The sequence below is a fragment of the Alligator mississippiensis genome, chromosome 3, assembly GCF_030867095.1.
Source record: "Alligator mississippiensis isolate rAllMis1 chromosome 3, rAllMis1, whole genome shotgun sequence".
Classification (NCBI taxonomy): Eukaryota; Metazoa; Chordata; order Crocodylia; family Alligatoridae; genus Alligator; species Alligator mississippiensis.
This window is the reverse complement of record NC_081826.1, coordinates 4,189,132-4,207,831: the sequence shown is the minus strand read 5'-3', so window position 1 is coordinate 4,207,831 and position 18,700 is coordinate 4,189,132. Positions and strand designations below refer to the sequence as shown.

General features: G+C 45.7%; 1 protein-coding gene across 3 annotated transcripts in view; it reads left to right on the top strand.

The window, feature by feature from the left end:
- The window catches only part of ADGRB1 (adhesion G protein-coupled receptor B1), a 321,100-nt gene extending 313,548 nt beyond the window's left edge, over positions 1–7,552 (top strand). For all 3 annotated transcript variants that reach the window (XM_059723698.1, XM_059723697.1, XM_019481825.2), the window contains one exon: positions 7,222–7,552. In XM_059723698.1, coding sequence (XP_059579681.1) covers positions 7,222–7,419 — 198 coding nt within the window. In that variant the 3' untranslated portion in view covers positions 7,420–7,552. The remainder of the gene's footprint in view (positions 1–7,221) is intronic.
- Positions 7,553–18,700: the final 11,148 nt, after the last annotated feature.

Genomic DNA, 18,700 nt, shown 5'->3' with positions numbered 1-18,700 from the left:
GGTCTGATTCTTGTATTTAAAACAACCCTTGGTTGATGTGATACCTTGTGGGCAAGATTCACCAAGTCTCTAAACTGGATTCGACCTTGGGGCTGGAAACAGAAAGCCACCAAAGAAAGGGAGTTTGCAAGAGTGGATGCATCACTTCTCCCCTCTCGAAGCCCCATTCAACTCGAGCATGAGTCACCTGTGAGACTGCCTCACTGTCTCCTAAAAATCTGGTCCTCTCTAGCTCTCTCTGCATCTTCCAGCTGTCCTGCCCAAAGGTGAGGGCATAATTAGGATGGTTTTGATTTGCACTGAATATTGAATAGCTCCTCGAACCAAGATTGTAGCCCCGCTGTGCTGGGTGCTCTATAGACATATAGGGAAAGACAGCCTTTGTCCTAAAAGGCTATTTGCATTTCAAATAGGCAAGGGAGGTAAAGGGAGTGGAAAGAAAGGATTAGTATCCCCATTTTACATACAGGGAAACTGAGACCCAGTGAGATTCAGTTGTTTACCCAAGGCCGAAATCCTTGTGCTGATCATAAGGCTCTCTGTCAGCAGAGCTTATGAGGTTGGATGGCCATAAATTGGGAGAAGAGGCAGGGTTTTCCTGGGTACAGAGTGCTAGGCTGGGATTCAGGAGTCAGGGCTGTCTTCTCCACACTTTGTTTCTCCATCTGTGCAGTGGGGACAACAGCACTGCCCTACCCCAGGGGGGGTAAGCATTGAATAAATGCATGAAAGATGCAGGTACCCTGATGCTGCAGGGACCAAATGCACGGCTAAGAGATCAACTGGCAGCTGGGTCCAGCTTTATCCAAACTTCCAACATTTGAATCAAAAACAGATGCAAAATGAAGTTTACTTCCTACCTATGAGGACTTTTTACCATCTTTAATTTTCGCTAAACCTAATGAAGGGCATTTGAGCCTGAAAACTTGCAGAAAAATACTTGGGTTTTTTTTGTTGTTGCAGTTTCTTAGTTGGTCTAATAAAAGGTATCATCTCTGAACCAAGAGTTCTAGGTTTTTGCATTTCTGCTCAAATTTACACTTGTGTGTGTGTGGTGGAAGCAATACTTGGCTCCTCCAGGAGCCTGGCTGCATTTTCTTTGACTTATTCAAGTTTTGGGCCAGGTGCCACATTGCTGGCTCCAGTCTTGCACCAGCATGGGGACAAAGTGAGGATTCATTTCTCCAGCTTCAAGCATCTCTTTTTCCATATTTCTGCTTCTGGTAATCTTTATGTTTAAAACCAATGTGACAGTCACTCCCTCTGCCCACCACCTTTCACTCAAAAGCTCCCCCAAGCTGCTGTGATTAAATGCTCTGCACTTGCATACCAGTTGTTTCTATTATCGATCTCCAAAAGCTGTTCTCCAGCTGAATACGCTGGCAGTTGAGGACACTTGAATATCAAGCCACTTATTTAGGGGCAAACATATGGCATTAGAAGCCTGATTTTAGGATCCCATTTCTTTATACCATGAGTCAAGGGCTAGGGGAACAGGGTTGTCCTAACACAGGGGAATTGCAAGGCAAATGCTTGGAGAGAACTGCCTTAAGCCAAATGTCTGCAAATAGCTAAGGATATTACCCTGGTTTGGAAGTGAGGCAACATTTCCTGGGGTAGGACAACTTTATCCTGGTGGCATCATTGGTTGGAAACTTTGCTTTTCTTTGGGGAGCTGGTGTTTTCCCAGACTTTGTGTCCCTGGCTTGGACGTGTGCTCTTCCATTACAAAGTACCCGTCACCAAAGCTTTTTAGCCAAGTTATTGTGTAAACTCCATGAAATGCATAGGGAACTTTTCACCTATGACTTTCATGCGCTCACAGCTGAGGCTGAACGTGGCAGGAGAGGCCCAGGTGTTGTACGGGGATCAGAGAGCTCAGATCACTTCTCAGCCCAGAGAAGGTCCCTCGGGGCAGGGCGGATGCCCATAGGAGAGCGCTGCTGCAATGGGTGATTCGAGGACGTTGTTCTCTGCTGCCGCCAAGCAAATGTCATTCATAAGCACTGACAGCAGGGCCTGGTCCACCCAAAATTAAGCTACTCGTTTTCGGATGAGCAATACTAATGGAAGCCGTCAGGGAGCAAGGGAGACCTTAAACACGGCAGGTGGAAAAGGGGCAGTGTTGCCATGAAGTTTGGTGGCAACCTACCAGCCACTGCTTCCCTTAGCTGCACATCTCGAAGAGCTGGGTTTTCCCCCTCCACGAGGTTTTAGTGGGATCAGTTAAGGCCTATGGCTTGCTCATTAGACTGTCCAAAGCCAGCTGCAGGTTTGCAGAGATGGTTTCTTGCACTTGGATAAAGAAATCTGCTTGGCCACCCTGGAAATGATGAACATTGCTCCCCCGGCAGCTACAAGCACACAGAGGGCGGCAGCTCTGAGTAACGGCTCCGTCTCTCTGAATTATTGGCCGCACATCGCTTTGTGCTTCTCTCTGTGCCTGGTTCTGGCTCTCCAAGGCACCGGGCTTAGGGCCAACCGCAGAGTGTTTTATAGTAGGATCACATAGCTCTCCCTTCAGGTCTGCCTTTGCTAGGAGGAGAGTGGGGGGGAAGCGTCCCTGCCCAGAAATACCGCTCGAACGTCACAGCAGGGTTGCAAGGCGGTGCTCAGCCAACCTGCAATATAAGCAGTCACCTTCTGCATGAAACTCGAGTGGTGCAAAGATAGGATCCAAGCTGTCTGCAGATGGAGGTGAGAAAAAAAAGGATGCTGTTTCCTGGAACCGACTGCCGATTCCCATGGCACCTTTTGCCAAGCATAAAGAGCCTGTTTAGCTTGAGTTGCCTGGCCAGGACTCCACTTGGCTAATTATGTTCAGCTGAATAAATTCACCTTGAGGAGCCAGTTGGAGACAAAGGTCTTCCACACTCTCCCTGCTACACCGCCGTGCAGGGCTGACGTGCGGCTGAACCCCACACCTGCGTCAAAGGCAGCTTTCCTACATACACCTTGCTTTATTTGCTGATGTGAATTGGACATAAGATTAACATGCCTGCAGGCTAGCTCTCTCTGCCCCCAGAAACAGGAGGTGCATCTGCATATGCAATGAATTCGAAGCAATAAACTCTGTTGTAGTTTGTGCTGGAGTTTATTGCTCTTGGGCACCGTGTTTGAACGTGCGCCTGGGACCGCAGCACAGTGAGCTGGGTTGGAGCAGCCCCTAGCTGGCAGGAGACCAAGGGGTTTGATCTGACCGGCAGAGGGGCTGGCTGGGGCACGAGCATTTCCCATTGTGGGGCTAATCAGTGGGTAGTCCTTGCAATGAAGCACCCTCATGCCCCAGCCAGTCCCATCAGTGTCTATACATGTGTTGCAGTGCACTAAATTGCACCACTGCAAGATAGTACTTGTGCTATCCTACGATGGCCTGTATTAGTTTCCTGTGATCTAATAGGGCTGCACATGTAGACGCGGAAACTTTAACGAGGAGCTAAATAGGCAGCTCCGCAGTAAACATCTCATGTAGACGTGCTCGGGGTGGGCAAAGTCAAGCTTCCTCCTACTGCTCCTTCTGGAAACTTAATTGATTTTTTTTCTGCGTCACTAGTTCAGATTATTTTTTTGGGGAGGAAGGGATGGGTTTCAAGCTGTTTTTTTCATGCATCTAAACAGCAGCACATCAAGTGGCCAGCTCAGGAACGGCCGGGAGGGTTGCAAGCCCACTTCTAGCGGGGGTTTAGGTCTGGGGAACTGGATGGTGCTTCAGGTCAAAATTGCATTGGCAGAACTGGTGGTCTGAAATAGCAGGGACTCCATGCTGAAGGTGACCTGACAGAATAGTAATAATAGTAAAAAAGAATATCAAAGGAGAGCTTTCCTTAGCAAGAATTAGCATCACGTCTGTGCCTTTCTACTAGGTAATATAGCTGTGGACTTGGTCTGTGCTGAAATCTGTCAGCGGAGGTAAGCCCAGTCCTGCTTGCAAGATGAGGTTTGGGTTTTTTTTTTTACTTTTTTTATGAAATTGAGAAAAAACAAAGCTATTTTGATTAAACTATTTTTTAACCAAATCCTCTCCAACTTGAGCAAATATTCATGCAAAGATATGCAGTATTTTTTCATGTTTTTATTCCATGTGGGTTTTCACATCTCATGTCTGTGTGTGTTTTTTTTCCCCATTTGATATCATTTCCCCATGATGTCATGGCAGATTATCATAATATGACAAAATAATGGTGGAACCGTTCATGTTGTCAAAGTGTCAGCCTGCTTCATTACAACACACACAGGCGGCACTTTGATCTAGAGGGAAGAGGGTTTCCGTTGCGCTAGGAAAGGGATGCCTTTAATCATTTAAAAAGGTAAAAAATGATAGAATATTTCGACAATGAAATCATCTCCCAAGAAGGCAGGTCATCAGTAACAGTGCAAAGCATGTACTCCCATTATTGACGTGCCATGAGATGCATGAACAACAATGGAAAACAAAATAAAAATGACAAAAATCCCTTTGATGGAGTAAAATTGGAAAAACAAGTTCAAAATTCCTCACATGAAATTTCCCGATGTGAAAGTTTTTCACAGAGTATTTTTGGCATTTCAAGAGACGTCTCAGAAACCCTCTGTTTTCACGTTGCGGGAGAAGGCAAAATACATTTTGCAATGACAGCTTTTTCCTGCAGAAGGGAAGTTCTGAGTGTTGATGGGCTGTTTTCAGGCATCTTGGAGTCATTACTGATGCTTTCAACTACTTGAACTATTGAAGGGATGCTGCAAAGAGGATGGAGCTGGGCTGTTCTCATTGGGGGCAGATGGCAGGACAAGGAGCAATGGGCTCAAGTTGCAGCAAAGGAAGTGGAGGTTAGATATTAGGAACACCTTTATCACCAGGAGGGTAGTAAAATACTGGAACAGGTTACCCAGAGAGGTGGTGAAGTCTCCATCCTTGAAGGTTTTGAAAACCCGGGTAGCCAAACCTTGTCTGGGATGATGTAGTTGGGGCTGGTCCTGCTTTGAGCAGGGGTTGCATCAGATGTGACCTCCCGAGGTCCCTTCAACCCTCATTTTCTATGGATCTATGATAGTGTGCCAATCATCTTACCCAGTCTTCTCTTTCCTGAGGTCAGGTGCCGTAGGAGTCACTAGGAGAGGTGAGGTGGCATGGTGCTGCTACAGTTAAAGTTCTGCTTTTAATCACCACAACGTGAGAGAAGGGCAATCACACAGATTTCTATGGAGTTACTTTGCATTTCTACTTGTTCAATGCCAAACAAGCTAGAAGTGCTTATATCTCAGTGCTGCTCCTGCTAAGGCAGCATTATATTGGTAAAAAGCCTCACGGGCAATAAAAGTGACTTGACAATTGTGGCAGAGTTTGAAATGGCACACTGAGCAGGTAAGCGGATATGCAGACAGGTGGACAGACATCTACACTTTTGCATTTGGTTTTGAATCTCTTGCCAGGCCGGACAAAGCAAGTACACTAAAGTCACTGCAGTTCCTATGGGAAGACAACTCCTCCAGTCAGTCCCCTTTAATTTATTTAGCATATGTGCATATTTAGCAAGACAAGGCCCTCACCAGTGTGAAGAGCTTGAAGGCCAGCAGATAGCATAGTAAATGGACGTAAGTCAACAATGTGGGTCATGGTTTGAACTGGTCCACAAGGGCATTTGTCATTGTGAAGGCCTCATTGGTATAGGTTGGAGGCACAGTGCACCCTGTCCAGTTCATAAATGGTTGAGAAATGCCCAATAATGGCATGGCCAGTTAAATCCTGGTTGACTGAAAGTCAAGTTAATTCAGTGCCGCACAGTTGTTGGACACGAGTCAACATTGTGGGTTATGGTTTGAACTTGTTCACAAGGATATTTATTGTCATTGTGAAGGCCTCATTGGTATAGGTTGGAGGCACAGTGGCCCTGTCCAGTTCAAAAGTGGTTGAGAAGTGGCCAATAATGGCATAAACCCTGGTTGACTGAAAGTCAAGTCAAGTCAGTCCCAAGGCCGCTGAGACCATTGGGGCACCTTAGATGCTGTAACAACATCTAAGGTAGCATAGTTAATGGGTTTTGAAAGGGTGGATCATATTGGACATCTCGAAGGGAGCTGAGCTATTCGTAGGTGGAATATGTCCCTATGCGCTGGCAGCGTAGGATTATCACGGAGTCGCACAGCATTTGTGCAGCAGACATAGGGCGAGCAATGCTACTTAGGACTGGAAACCATGCGACTGGAGTGGGACGCAAGATGCATTGTAGCATGCAGTTGGGTGTCCACTGATTTGCTGAGCAGCACTAGGATGCTGTTGACATGTGTGCCTTCTCCTGGGACCCCCCTTTCCTCGTTTTCTTCCTCCTCATGGCTTGAATAGTCCCTCCTTTCTCTTCTCAATACTGCCGGCCCTAAGCATTTCCCTTGGCAGGTGGTTTGTGGAGGACTTTGTGGTTGCTGTCATGTGTTTCTTCCCAAATGTGAGGGCTTTGTGGAGCTAATCGGCTGTGAAAAGCATTTCTGTTCAAAGGGGGGGAAAGAAGGGGTCTCTCTCTCTCTCAATGGAATGGTTAAAAATATTGCCCTGGCCTCTGTCTCCTTTCCCACATAACTATAAGAATTTGCTGCAGATGAAAGTACCCTGGAGCCCCCTATAAACTATATTGCATTGTTCCCGGTATGTCAGTAGGAGCTTTAAATTGCCATTTCTGAGCTGATTGCAGTGGAGTTACTATGGCGTTACAATGCAGTGTAGTGGAGGGATCAAGCCAAGAAGGCTTGATTTGGAAGTCAAATATAAGACTCCTATTGATTTTGGCTATGCAGGCTCAAACTCTTCATCACATGATCTTAATAAATGGGGCCCTCGATTTGTTTTACTTTATATATAAAGGGGCTGTATCCTTTTATTGTTGATCTTTGGATTTGACAAAATCAGCAAAAAAAAATTAAAAATCCACAGACTGTTTCAAGTACGGATGGAAATTCAAATCTTAAATCCTCCATGAACTGAAATAGCTTTGTGTTGGGGTTTGCAGGTAAACATTTTTCTTTTTATCCTGCTTTCCTCAAGGAAAAAAAAATACTGACTTTTTCAATGGGAAAAAAAAAATACTTTCCCAAAAAAATGTCCTTGGAGGGGAAAAAATCAAATTAAAATCTCCTGGGTCTATCTATAAAGAAGGAGATACTGAATGGATATAGAATGGGGTTTTACAACCGGTGCTAATCTTTTCTTTTCTCTCTCTTTCTCTCTCTCTTTCCATCTTTGTTTTCTTACAGCAAGAAAAACAGCAGACACCAAACAAGAGACCCTGGGAAGGAATCAGGAAAGTGCACTCCCCACCGTCGTGGGTGAAAAAGGACATGGAGCCTGTATCACAGTCTCCCTTAGAACTCAAAACTGTAGAGTGGGAGAAAGCAGGAGCTACCATCCCTCTGGTAGGACAAGACATTATTGACCTTCAGACGGAGGTCTGAGCGGAAAGGAAAGCAGAGGACTTTCATTTTTCCGGAGGAAAAAAAAAACCCCACAAAACACAAAAACCACAAATGAAACAAAACACATTTAAAAAAAAAAATGATTAAATTAAATCAAAACTGAGTGAGAAAAGTGTTTGGTTTCTTTTGAAACCTTTGGTACAAAAACAAAACGAAACGAGAAGTCACTTTTGTATCGTTCTCAGCAGAGAGGGGGGATTACTTTCTAGAACATAGTAGCAGTAGGTTCAGAACAACGCGGACTTTGCCCCGGGGAACAGAAGAGGACGTGAGCCCGGAAACAACGCCGAACCGAGGAGGAAGGAGAGGGAGGGGAGGGTGGGAGCGGGTGGGATACAACCCACGCGACTCTTTAGCGGCAAGAGGACGACAGGAAGCCATTGCCGGGTATGTCGAGTCGTCCTGCTCTGCGCCGGGGACACCGGAAGGAACCCGAGGAGTGAATATAGTGCCCGAAAGGCCACGAAAGTCGGGGTGGTTTGGCAGGAAACGAGAACAGAGCTCCATCCAGCAGGATCTGAGCCAGGAGGTTGCAGGGGGAAGCCCCACTTTGGCCGGTCGGTGGTACCCATCCCTTTGCACACCCATGGGAGGGGCCGAGTGTGTCAACCCTCTCCTTTCTATCTCTCCCTCATCAGCTACCCTACGAAGAAGGGAATCGCCATATGCCAAGCTGCTGCAGCTGGTGGTTGAGACGGTGCTCGGCTCCCACCTGCCCCCCTCCACCCTACCGGGCTCTCTGCCGTTGCTCGAGCACAGGCCACAAAGGATGCTCCGAGGGAGGTGGCGGTGGTAGCCATGGCAGGGTGGGTCTTTCTCCTTATCGCTCCACAGCCGGTTTTCTGAGGAGTGGGACACACGGCAGGGTGAGACCTTCTCCGAGGACCTGCTCACCCGGTCTGCAGAGCCCGGGTTGAAGGAGAAAGAGCGAACACAAAACGAACGTAGGTCATTTTGTTGACTGTTAGGTAGAGAAACTCAGTGCGGGCCTGTTCGTGCGGCCTCATCGTTTTTGGTTTTTCTTTTAACGAGACACAGCCGATTTCTCGTCCACCCTCCCTGGAACCCATAGACAGACCTGCCGATGCCCTCGGAGACGGTCGGTACACAGACAATATTGCCTTAGGACATTGAGACAAACTGACCAACGAGTAACATCCGCTTGGAAACAAACAAACAAAAAAATCTATTTTTTTTCCTCCTTCTTTTCTTTTCTTCAATAAAAAGAGAACTTGAAACCCGAGACCTTTCCTTTCTTTGGCTCTTGTTTGAATGCTTTTCCCTGTCGGAGTCCAGCACCGATATCGGGCAAGGAAACCACCTCCTGGAGGCTGAGCACAGGTCCTCTGTGGACGGCTCGGGATGGTGGGAACACACGGGTCCACCTGTCCGGCGGTGTTTTATCCCACGTAAGTCCCAGCTAATGTCGACTGGCTGGTTATTCTCCTAGCTCGCTGATCCGCATGGCTAGGAGCCAGGTTTCTGGTTCTAGGGGAAGGAAGAGAAATGGGTGGAATGAGTCACAAAACTGGGGATGTTGTCCACCAAAAGAAAAAAATAAATCATCATTTTTTTTCCCATGGAAAAATTTGTTCTAGATTTTTCTCATTAAAAAATAAATCCAATTTTTTTAAAAATGATTTTCTTCATTTTTAAATGATTATCTTGGGGGTCGGACTTGAAGATCTACTTAGGTCCCTTCCGACCCTACATCTATGAATCTTTATTAAAGAATATTTCCCCCCCACAAAAACCATCAAAATAGTTTTTCATGAAAAAAAAAAACAATTTCCATTAGACTTCTCTCCATAAAATAATTTTCAACATCGTTTTGTTTTCACAATTTATTTCCCCCATTTAAAAAAGCTCGTTGTCATCCTCTAACAGCTCTGAAAAATGGGTATCATGAGACACCTCATTGAAAAATATCACGCTGAGTCAAAACAGCGGCAGTTCTTGATCAGGGTCTGAACTATAGAGAAGCATGTTTTTATTTTTTTAGGGACAAAGCCAGAGATGGCACCAGGTTTTAAAGCAGTCAGTCCAATCGAATTGTGCTTCCCCAGACTGAACATGTTTGCTTGATCTACAAGCACGGTTTTAGGTTTTTGGGGTGTTGGTTTTTTTTGGTTTGGGGCCACATGGTTTATTTTTTTAAAAGTATAATGGCATCTTGTCATTAGTTGTATGATATTCAAAAAATTAACTGAGAAGTAAAAAATAAAAAAATCCAAATATTTAAAAAACCGAAAAAAATTACTTATAAAAAACAAAAACTGTGATGTAATTGTCCAATTTTAGAGTATTCTATGATACAGGAAAGCACAAAGGCCACCCTCAGATGCCGGGTTGTATAATATTGTAATTATTATAATTACACATAATGAATTTTAGCATACAAATATCTTTCTACTGTGTTTTAATTCTTTTATTTTATGCCCTCCCCTGCCCCACCAAGTCTGCCCCTTTTCTTCCAAGCCTCCTCCCTCTCGCTCTTCCATCCCCATCAAGTTGCAGGACATTAACGGTGTTATGTAATTACAGAGATAAATGTTTGTTTAATAACTGTTGATATTCTACTTTTTCTGCTCAGTTTCTCTGGTTAATTCTGTTTTCTCCTTTTCTTTCCCTGCCCCGTCTCATTCCCCCCCCACCTTTATCTCTGTGTTCATCAGTTTTTTCTGTACAGTTTTCAGAGCACAAATGAATGTGTCTTATTTCTAATAAAAAAAAGTGTAAACTCTAGTCATGTCTGCTTTTTAAAAGCTCCCCCCCAGGTGTGAGGAGCGATCTGTGCATGGGAGGGTTAAATTTCCATGCTAACAGCTCAATCACAAAGACAAATCCCGCTGAGCACGCCCAGCCAAATGTCTCCTGGACTTTCCTAATAGAGCAAAAAAGAATATAATTATCAAAAATGAGGGTGTGAAGGGACCTCAGGAGGTCACATCTAGTCCAACCCCCTGCTCAAAGCAGGACCAGCCCCAACTACTTCAGCCCAGCCAACTCTTTGTCTACTCAGTCTTCAAAATCTCCAAGGATGGAGATCCCACAACCTAGCACTAGGGCAATAACCAGATGTTGTCTTTGGAGTGGGATCAGCCATGCCAGGATGTGTCCCCGCACAGCTGATCGCCTTCACTGGTGCCTGCAGATGTCCCGGGGGCGACTGTCCCATGGAGAACCCCCATGCAGGTCTTCCCACTTTTAAATGCTTTCCTTGTGTTGGGTCAAGGCAGCCCGAAACGCGCCATGGGAATCCCCTGCCAGGAGATTCCCGGGGCCCAGGCTGCAGGGCTGCCATGGGAAAATGCTGCAAGACAATTCCCATGGCTCACAAGATGTCCTCCCATTTAAGACATCATGAACGGTGACTCCCTTTGTCATGGCAACATTTTGGGGCGCTTGAAGTGCAACAAGGGGCTTGGGCATCTATTTGTTTGCAACTGGTGTCTCCATAAAATGGTTAAGATGGAAGAAGGGCAACGTCTGCTTGCACCCTAGGAGTGCGCAGATTCACTCGGAGATAGTAAGGGCCCAAAGAATTGGCGTTGATCTTCTAGTTTCACCACCTCTCAGACCTACATTCCCCCCATCCTTCATCTGATAGCTTAGAGGTTATTCCTAAATGCATGGCAACCACATGGTCTCAACTGCTTCTCCTGGGAGGTGAAGGCAGTGCCTGATTGCTGTCTACATCAAGAGTGTTATCCTAATGTTTAACTTAAATTTTCCCTTCCTGAACTCCAGTTCCTGCTTCTTGGATCTTTTGAGATGCCGACTTCCTCCATTCGTGTATAAGGCATTTTTCCTTCGAAGGTATTTTTAAATAGAAGCGCATTTCCCCACACTCCATCTCTCTTCCTTACTCAAGAGTATGGCACAGCTGGCTCTGGTCTTGATACCTAAGGATGATCTTGGGGTAATATTATTATTGCAATGGTATCATTATGGCAGCTGGATGGAAAAATACCAGGACATTTGTCCCATGTTACTTTATGTCTCTACTTGAAGCTCTGAACTCTGTAGCACTATGCGGGTAAGTCAACACTTGTCTCCATCTTGCAGTCACTGTCCTGCCCCTGGACATGTGCCTGTCTCCTGGCTTGGCAATAGGATTGCAGAAAACTAAGGAGACCAGCAAATGAAGACAATGGCCCATCTCAATGAGTCCACTTGCTGGGATCTTCAGCCCTAGGAAGCAGCTTTCCACTGATGTTGTATGAAAGCTGTTGGTAGGGGTCATGGTTGTCCATAGCTGCTGGAACAGTCTTACCCTAGCATCTCGAAACCCAAACCAAACCCAGGGATCTACTGTCCTCAGTGCTATACTAACAGTGTAGAAGACCGTCCTGGCCCCAGATATATTCTAAATAGAGCAGCGGAGGAAATGAAAGCAAAATCTTACCAATGCTCATGCAAAGCTGAGAAGAAAACCCAGGTTTTTTTGGCCCCATATGGTGCCTTAGCCACTAGATTAACTGCATCGCAGTGAGGGTTGAATGAGAAAGCCTCATGCAGCTCTGCAGACAGCTCATAAAATGATGCCGCTCCAGTTCAGAAGCACCAGGTTACAACTCCCAGGGCGACCTGATGATGCCTTGTCTATCGCCTGTGCAGTCCAGCCACCATCTTTGCTCAGTGGACACAGGCAACCACAGCCTGATTGGCAGGAAAAAAGTAAGTTCAGTTGTTTTGCCTTTTATTTGCAGAATTTCTTCTTAATGAAGGGGGTCTCTCTGGAGAAGAGATGCCCAGAGATGTTGACGCCGGGGGATGTAGATAGATGGTACCTAATGTGAAAAGAGGCAAGAAGTGGTGCCTGGTGGTTATCAAAAAAGAACAAAATGGCAGCTCTCTCCCTATGCCCGTCCCACCATCTCATAGGTCTGGACACCCATTGAGCCAAAGTCAATCAGATGTGCAAGTGCTAAGGGTCCATTATTGCTTCGGTCTGGAAGGGAGTTGAGAAAAGCATCAAAATTACTGTCATATATAGGTTAGCAGGAGCAAAACATGTGGCTTGTACTTCATCTTCTGCAAATGCCCTATTGCAATCTTCTGTGCAGGATGTGTGAATGAAGTTGCCCACTAGCAGCCATTTTTAAATGCCCCTTTTATGACCAAAGTGAGAAGAAAGGAGGGAAGGTGAAGGTACCGACACCAGCAGGCCTTTGCACAGCAGGGCAATAAGTCTTAGGCAAATGCCACCAAAGGACTGACTTTGTGCTGAACCAAGGCACTTGCTTCGTCACAATTGGATTTGCATGTGTATGTGCAACTTCGTTTTGACCCAAGCATGCTAACGCTTGGTATCAAAAGTATGTCTGCCCTTGGAAGACTCCAAAAAACTTTATAGACTCCTCATTTTATCCAAGAGGAAAATAAGGCAGAGAATTGAAGTGCCTGGCCTGATGTCTTACAGAAGGAGGTCAGACCTGATTATCTACCAGGTCCCTTCTGACTCTAGAAATCTGAAATCTATGAAATTCAGCTTCTTGGGATTTTCTTTACACTGGGTGTATCTACACCTGCTTTTACACACGCCTAAACTTAAAGTGCATTTGCTTAATGCGCATTAAGGTGATTTAGGTGTGTGTCTACATGAGCTAAGGCGCATTAACACAGTGGACAGATTGACATGGGACTAAAGTTAGTACCAGGTCAGTCGACATACACAGTGTTAACACACCTTAGCACATCTATATGTGCATTAAGGTGCTTTAGCTATTTGTGCTTAAATTTGATACCTGCTTTTGCTCAGGAAAACTTTGTTCTCTATAAAATATCAATATCCCATGACCCATTTCCCCTGGATTATATTAATGGGCAGCAGGTAATACCTGCCATTCACCTGGCTCATGTATTGGTTTGACCTTTATCAACATCTGATGAAGTGAGCTTGCGCTCATGAAAGCTTGTGATATCTATATCTATATCTATACATATGCACTTTCGTGATCCTATAAGGTAAAACTGGACTTCAGACTAACTACATCTGCAAAAGCAGGTATCAAATTTAGGCATGAATAGCTTAAAATAACCATTTTTAAGGTGCATTAAGGGCACTCACATGTAGACCCACACCCTTAATGTGCTTTAAAACTGGCTCAAGCACCTTAAATCAGCACATGTAGATGCACCCACTGGTGACAAACCAGAGTCACTTCTCTTCAGACATTGGGGTTACTCCAAGGTTACCCTGAACTCAGCAAGAGCCAAATTCATCCCCCTGAGCTTTGCGGGGAGGTAGCACCGTGAAATCGAGGATGCTAATGCATCTCAGGCTTTATCAAACCAACTCTTCCATGAAGAAGGTTGAAGAGGTTGCCAGGGCTACAACTTAATCATCGTCAACTTATCTCAATCACGTGGAAATAAAGCCTCTTCATTTTGTGCTCCAAGCCGGGCTGTTACTCTTTAAATGTGACAAGTGAGGAATTACCTTCAGAGCATTTAGATTCTGCTGCTGATTATCTACTCCTGACTGCAGCAACCTCTAAGCAGAGGGAGAAAGTGAAAAGACAAAGATATTATGTTCCCATCTCTTTTTTTTCCCCTCACCTAAGTGTCCCAGGAAGAAGTAGCCTTCTCTCTGGAGAAACCTGTCTTGCAGTTTGCAAAATGCTTGACGAGGCCAGCATTAAAACCTTTGAATTGTTTTCAGCAGCCAACGAAGACAGAGGCCTCAAGGAGACCTAGACCAGGAGCTGCCTGCATTCAGATATGTTTTCCCTGACATTTTTTTTTTTCCAGGAACATGCACTTTTAACACTGGAGAGGTCAAAAACCACCCCTGCACAGGGAAACTGCAAGGTTAACTTAGGATTCATGTTCTGGCAAAGAAACTTAAAGAAGATGGATGGTTCTCAAAAATAATCCTCCAGTCTGGTTGTGCAGAAGTCTGATTTTATGTCCATACAAATTCCTTTCTAGCCTTCTGGTCTCTGAATCTATAAATCCTTACTAGGGTCAGACGCCCAAGGAGATAAATCAAGGTTACCAGTGTATTGCATGCAGGCACTGTTGGGCTTATAAAAGTCCAAGAGATGTAGTCAGTCTGGAGTCAAGTTGAAGACAGTAGATTTTCACCAAAGTATCACCAAAGTATCTATCTATTCACCAAATCTATCTATTCACCAAAGTACACCAAAGTATCTATCTATCTATCTATCTATCTATCTATCTATCTATCTATCTATCTATCTATCTATCTATCTATCTATCTATCTATCGCACAAGCTTTCATGAGCCCAAGCTCACTTCATCAGATGCTGATAAAGGTCAAACCAATACACGAGCAAGGTGAAAGGCAGTTATCACCTGCTGACCATTAATGTCATCCACAGGGAAAGGGTCACGGGATGCAAATATTTTATACATAGCAATTTACCCCAGATTTTACTCCCTAGTAAGGAGGAGACTCATACCCAACTCTCTCAAGCCAGGTGCCCACAGCAGATGCTGTAACAGCAATTGGTGGCTAGGTGGGGAAGGCAGCTGGTTTGTGTTGAGCTAATGGCTATTCCAAGGTGAAGTTGAATAGAAAAGCAGAGCTACATAATAATTTTCTCTTACTTTTTTTCAAGGGGTAACTTTATCCTGGATCTGAGTGTTTTTACAACATGGTAGGGCTGTTCCCTAGGTAATAAATGTGTTGTGTCTACACCTGCTGCCCATTTCTCAGACACTTGGTTGATAATCTTAGGGGAGTGGAGAGGATGGCACAGACCGTGGAGACTAAACTTCCTTCTTCAAGCCCCCCAAAAGTTCCCTTAGAAAAGCACAGGAAATAGTTGAGAGAGTGGAGATTGGATAGGTAGATGAAGGAATTTAGTCTTTAGGGCTGGCGTGTTTTATCTTCCCCAAAGTCCATTATGTTAGGAGGATAAAAGAGAGCAGGAATCACCACTCAGAACAGTGCCACATGGCTCTGGAGGAGGAACTGATGCACCAAGGGCTGAGCTGAAATGTGTTGTCATCATCCAAATCTAATGAGAAACCCAGAGCAGGACCAAAACCTACAATGCACATTTCCCCCTTCTAGATGAATGCAAAAGGAAAGCAAGGATTTGTCTCATGACCATCTGAAAGGCTGGGTTCCTAGATGGTTTCACTGAACCACCCTGCATCCTGCTGCAACTCCACCGCAGTGAAGAGTCAACCTGGGGTGGATTTGCACACCTGTTATTCACTTTGGCATTAAAGGCACTTGCTAAGTTTCAGATGAAGTCGTCAAAGATAAAGCTGTTGCAGTTGCAGGGTCAGTTCCCTTGCTGAGGTACCCGAGTGCAGCTCCACCCAAGCCCCTGAAGTGACGTGGGCTGGTTTTGAAAGGTGTTGAATACATTCAAGGCTAGGGAGCCGGAAGGAGCATGCTTGGTACTTCTGAGGTACTCCAGTTTATTCATTAATACCCCCTCCTCCCCCCTCTTCTTCACCTAATGGACATAGCAGAGTATTCATGGAGGACTCACCATATCTAATGTGACTGAAATGACCATATCCTTAAAGAAATGTGGGCACTTGCACCAAAATCAATGGCAAATAGGTGCCTAAATCCCTTTAAAACTCTGGTGCTAATCTTCCCAGCAGTCCTGGTTGGAGTGGCAATGGTGTTCTCTCAATGCAGGATGGCTTCTTCCTTGCTTTGCTGCTTGTATCATACATGAAAAGTGAATGGAAATCAGATTGTGAATCACTAAGCTCCTTATGGGACTGTACGGCTTTGCCTCTATACACATGGTCACCTGAGGTGTAAAACCACGTTCATAGAATAGAAAGTTAGGGTTGAAAGGAGGTCCTCAGGAGGTCAGCTAGTAGATTCATAGCCCACATCTCTAGCACACCCCTGCCCAGGTATATACATGCAGCACACTGGAAACACATAAGTTTCCTTATAAAAGGTTTATTTTGCCAAACTAACTCCACCACTGACTTTAAAAGGAGGTCAAGTCAAAAGCTAGCACTAATATAGGCAAAAATTGGCTCTGCATAAGGAGAGGTCTCCGTGCAAACAGGGTCACCGCTATCAATTCATTGCATTGCTATTTGAGCTTTGTCCTCCACCTAAAATGTTTTTGTTTTCTCTTTCTAAGCAGGAAACACATTGGCTTAAGGATCTTCCAACCCAACCAGATCCCTGGGGTATCCCACATCAGGCTGGATTTGCACCCATTGGACTTTGACTCTTCTCTTTTCTAAACAGGGAGGGGAAAAAAAGCACAAACCACTGGATTTCTGCCTCAGGTGGAATTGATTCATGTTCATCCTCTGGAGTTGATCAGAACCAGGTCATGATTGCATCTGAGACTCTGTCTTCAACCATGACTGAACTATAAATATGAACCCAGGGCTGGGAAGGGTGTATTCAGCTCTCCAGAAGTTGCTATCAGCATGCAGGTCATTGCAGACATGGGGAAGACCTGCAATGGGGCAGTGGGTCCATGCTGGGATGTGATATTGCCACTTCAGCCAAACTATTTCATTTGCAGTTCAGGCACTGGTCAGAGATTCAAGGAAGCTGGGTTCAATCCTAGCTTTGCCATAAATCCCCATATTACCTTGGGCAAGTCACTTAATCTCCCAGTGCCTGTATGTCCATTTGCAAATGAGGAGAATGATGCATCCTCTCTGTCTCTCACTGCCCTGTCTCTCTATACTCTAAGCTCTTCCAAGGCGGGATGGGTTGATACAGCACCTGGTACAACAAGACCTGAACTCAGTTTGGGCCGTACTCCAGGTATATAAGAGCAATATGCAAAGGGAAGGCACCCTTATGCACTGTGAACTGCAGCGTGCCAAGCGTTACAGCCACGTTGGCTGTGCTTTGCTAACTCAGTCCTTGCTTCCATTAACTTCATGCCCATGGATGAGCTGCAGACCACTTTACTTTGGCCCCATCACCACAGGTGAAATGGGAATTTGGGCTGACTCCGGCCTCTGCCATCAAGGAGGCATGGGTCTGTCTCAGGAGATGAGGCAGCTGCAGTGGAAAGCAAGGGGACCTGGGCCTTTTAGCTCAAAACGCTGGGACTTGTTCTTGATTTTGCAATGTCCTTGGATCAGTCCTCAGTGTCAGGCAGGATGACAGTCCTTGAAGCTACAGAAAAGGGATATACTATACACCACATGCTCCAGCTGAAGCCTCAGGGAGAGACACAGGTCCACCTGAACTGAAAATATGGCCAGGGCACAGAGGGACTCTGACTTCCCTCCTTTGGGCTGGGTGGGAAGAGTCATTTGGGTCATTTATGACCACGACTGGTCCATATGCAGGAAGATGGTGCCTCATCCCTGCTCCTGGCATGTGGAAGTGGCCAGCTCAGAGAGAAGAGTACCTCTTAGGCAACCTAGAGTCTCTCCTGGCAATACCATCACCATGCATTAGTCCTCTCCCGGCCAGGTTGTTACCTTTCAAGGAGAGCATCAACCAACGGGGCAATTTAGGCAGAGAGAAAATACACATGTCTGTGGCTGGCTCGTCCAGGTAGCCACAGCAATGACTGCAGTTATAGACATATTCAAGCTGGCTACTTTGGGGTCCAGTACCCATCTAGTGTTGAACTTGTCCAGTACCTGCCTAGTACGGTCTATTTTACCCATCGTCTCAGGTGGCCTTTCATCCTGGGCTGGTTTCTGTATTGCCTTGTCCAGAAATGCCATGTGTAGCCAAAATAAGCCATTGATAGCTGTGTCAGGTAGATCTGTGTTATTCTGCAGTCCCTGATGGGACTGCGGAGTAGGCAGCCCCTGTGGGAGACCCCACGGGAAGGAGGCCTCTTCTCGGTAATGGAAAAAATGTCAGCTTCAAAGCAATGGAAATGCTCAATTAAAATCCAGCCCTGTGCGGCGCTGCTGTGACAGACGGCCTCTCCTGAGAGCGAACAATGGACCCAGAAAGCAATGCAAATGAGGGAGCTGGTTTGATGTGAAGTGAACGGCAAGTGGGAGGAAAAGAGGGAGGCAGTGATATAAGGAGGGAGATAGAAAGAGGTGCAGGGGAGTTCCCATTCACTGGAATTAATTCAATTAACTGGCAAGTTGTCATCTCCGGGGCTGCGGGCGTGGAGGCTTTTCAAGGGATGGGCAATCCAAGGGCCGGTGCTGAATGCCATGCTGAAGAGAGCCGGCTTTTGCTCCTGCAAAGTTGATGCTGCCTCCCATTGCTCCTTTTGTAGTGTCAAGGCTTCACTGGGCGTGGAGGGCTGTGTATCCACACAGTAGGAGATCAGAGGCTAATGCCCTCTTTATTGGGCCA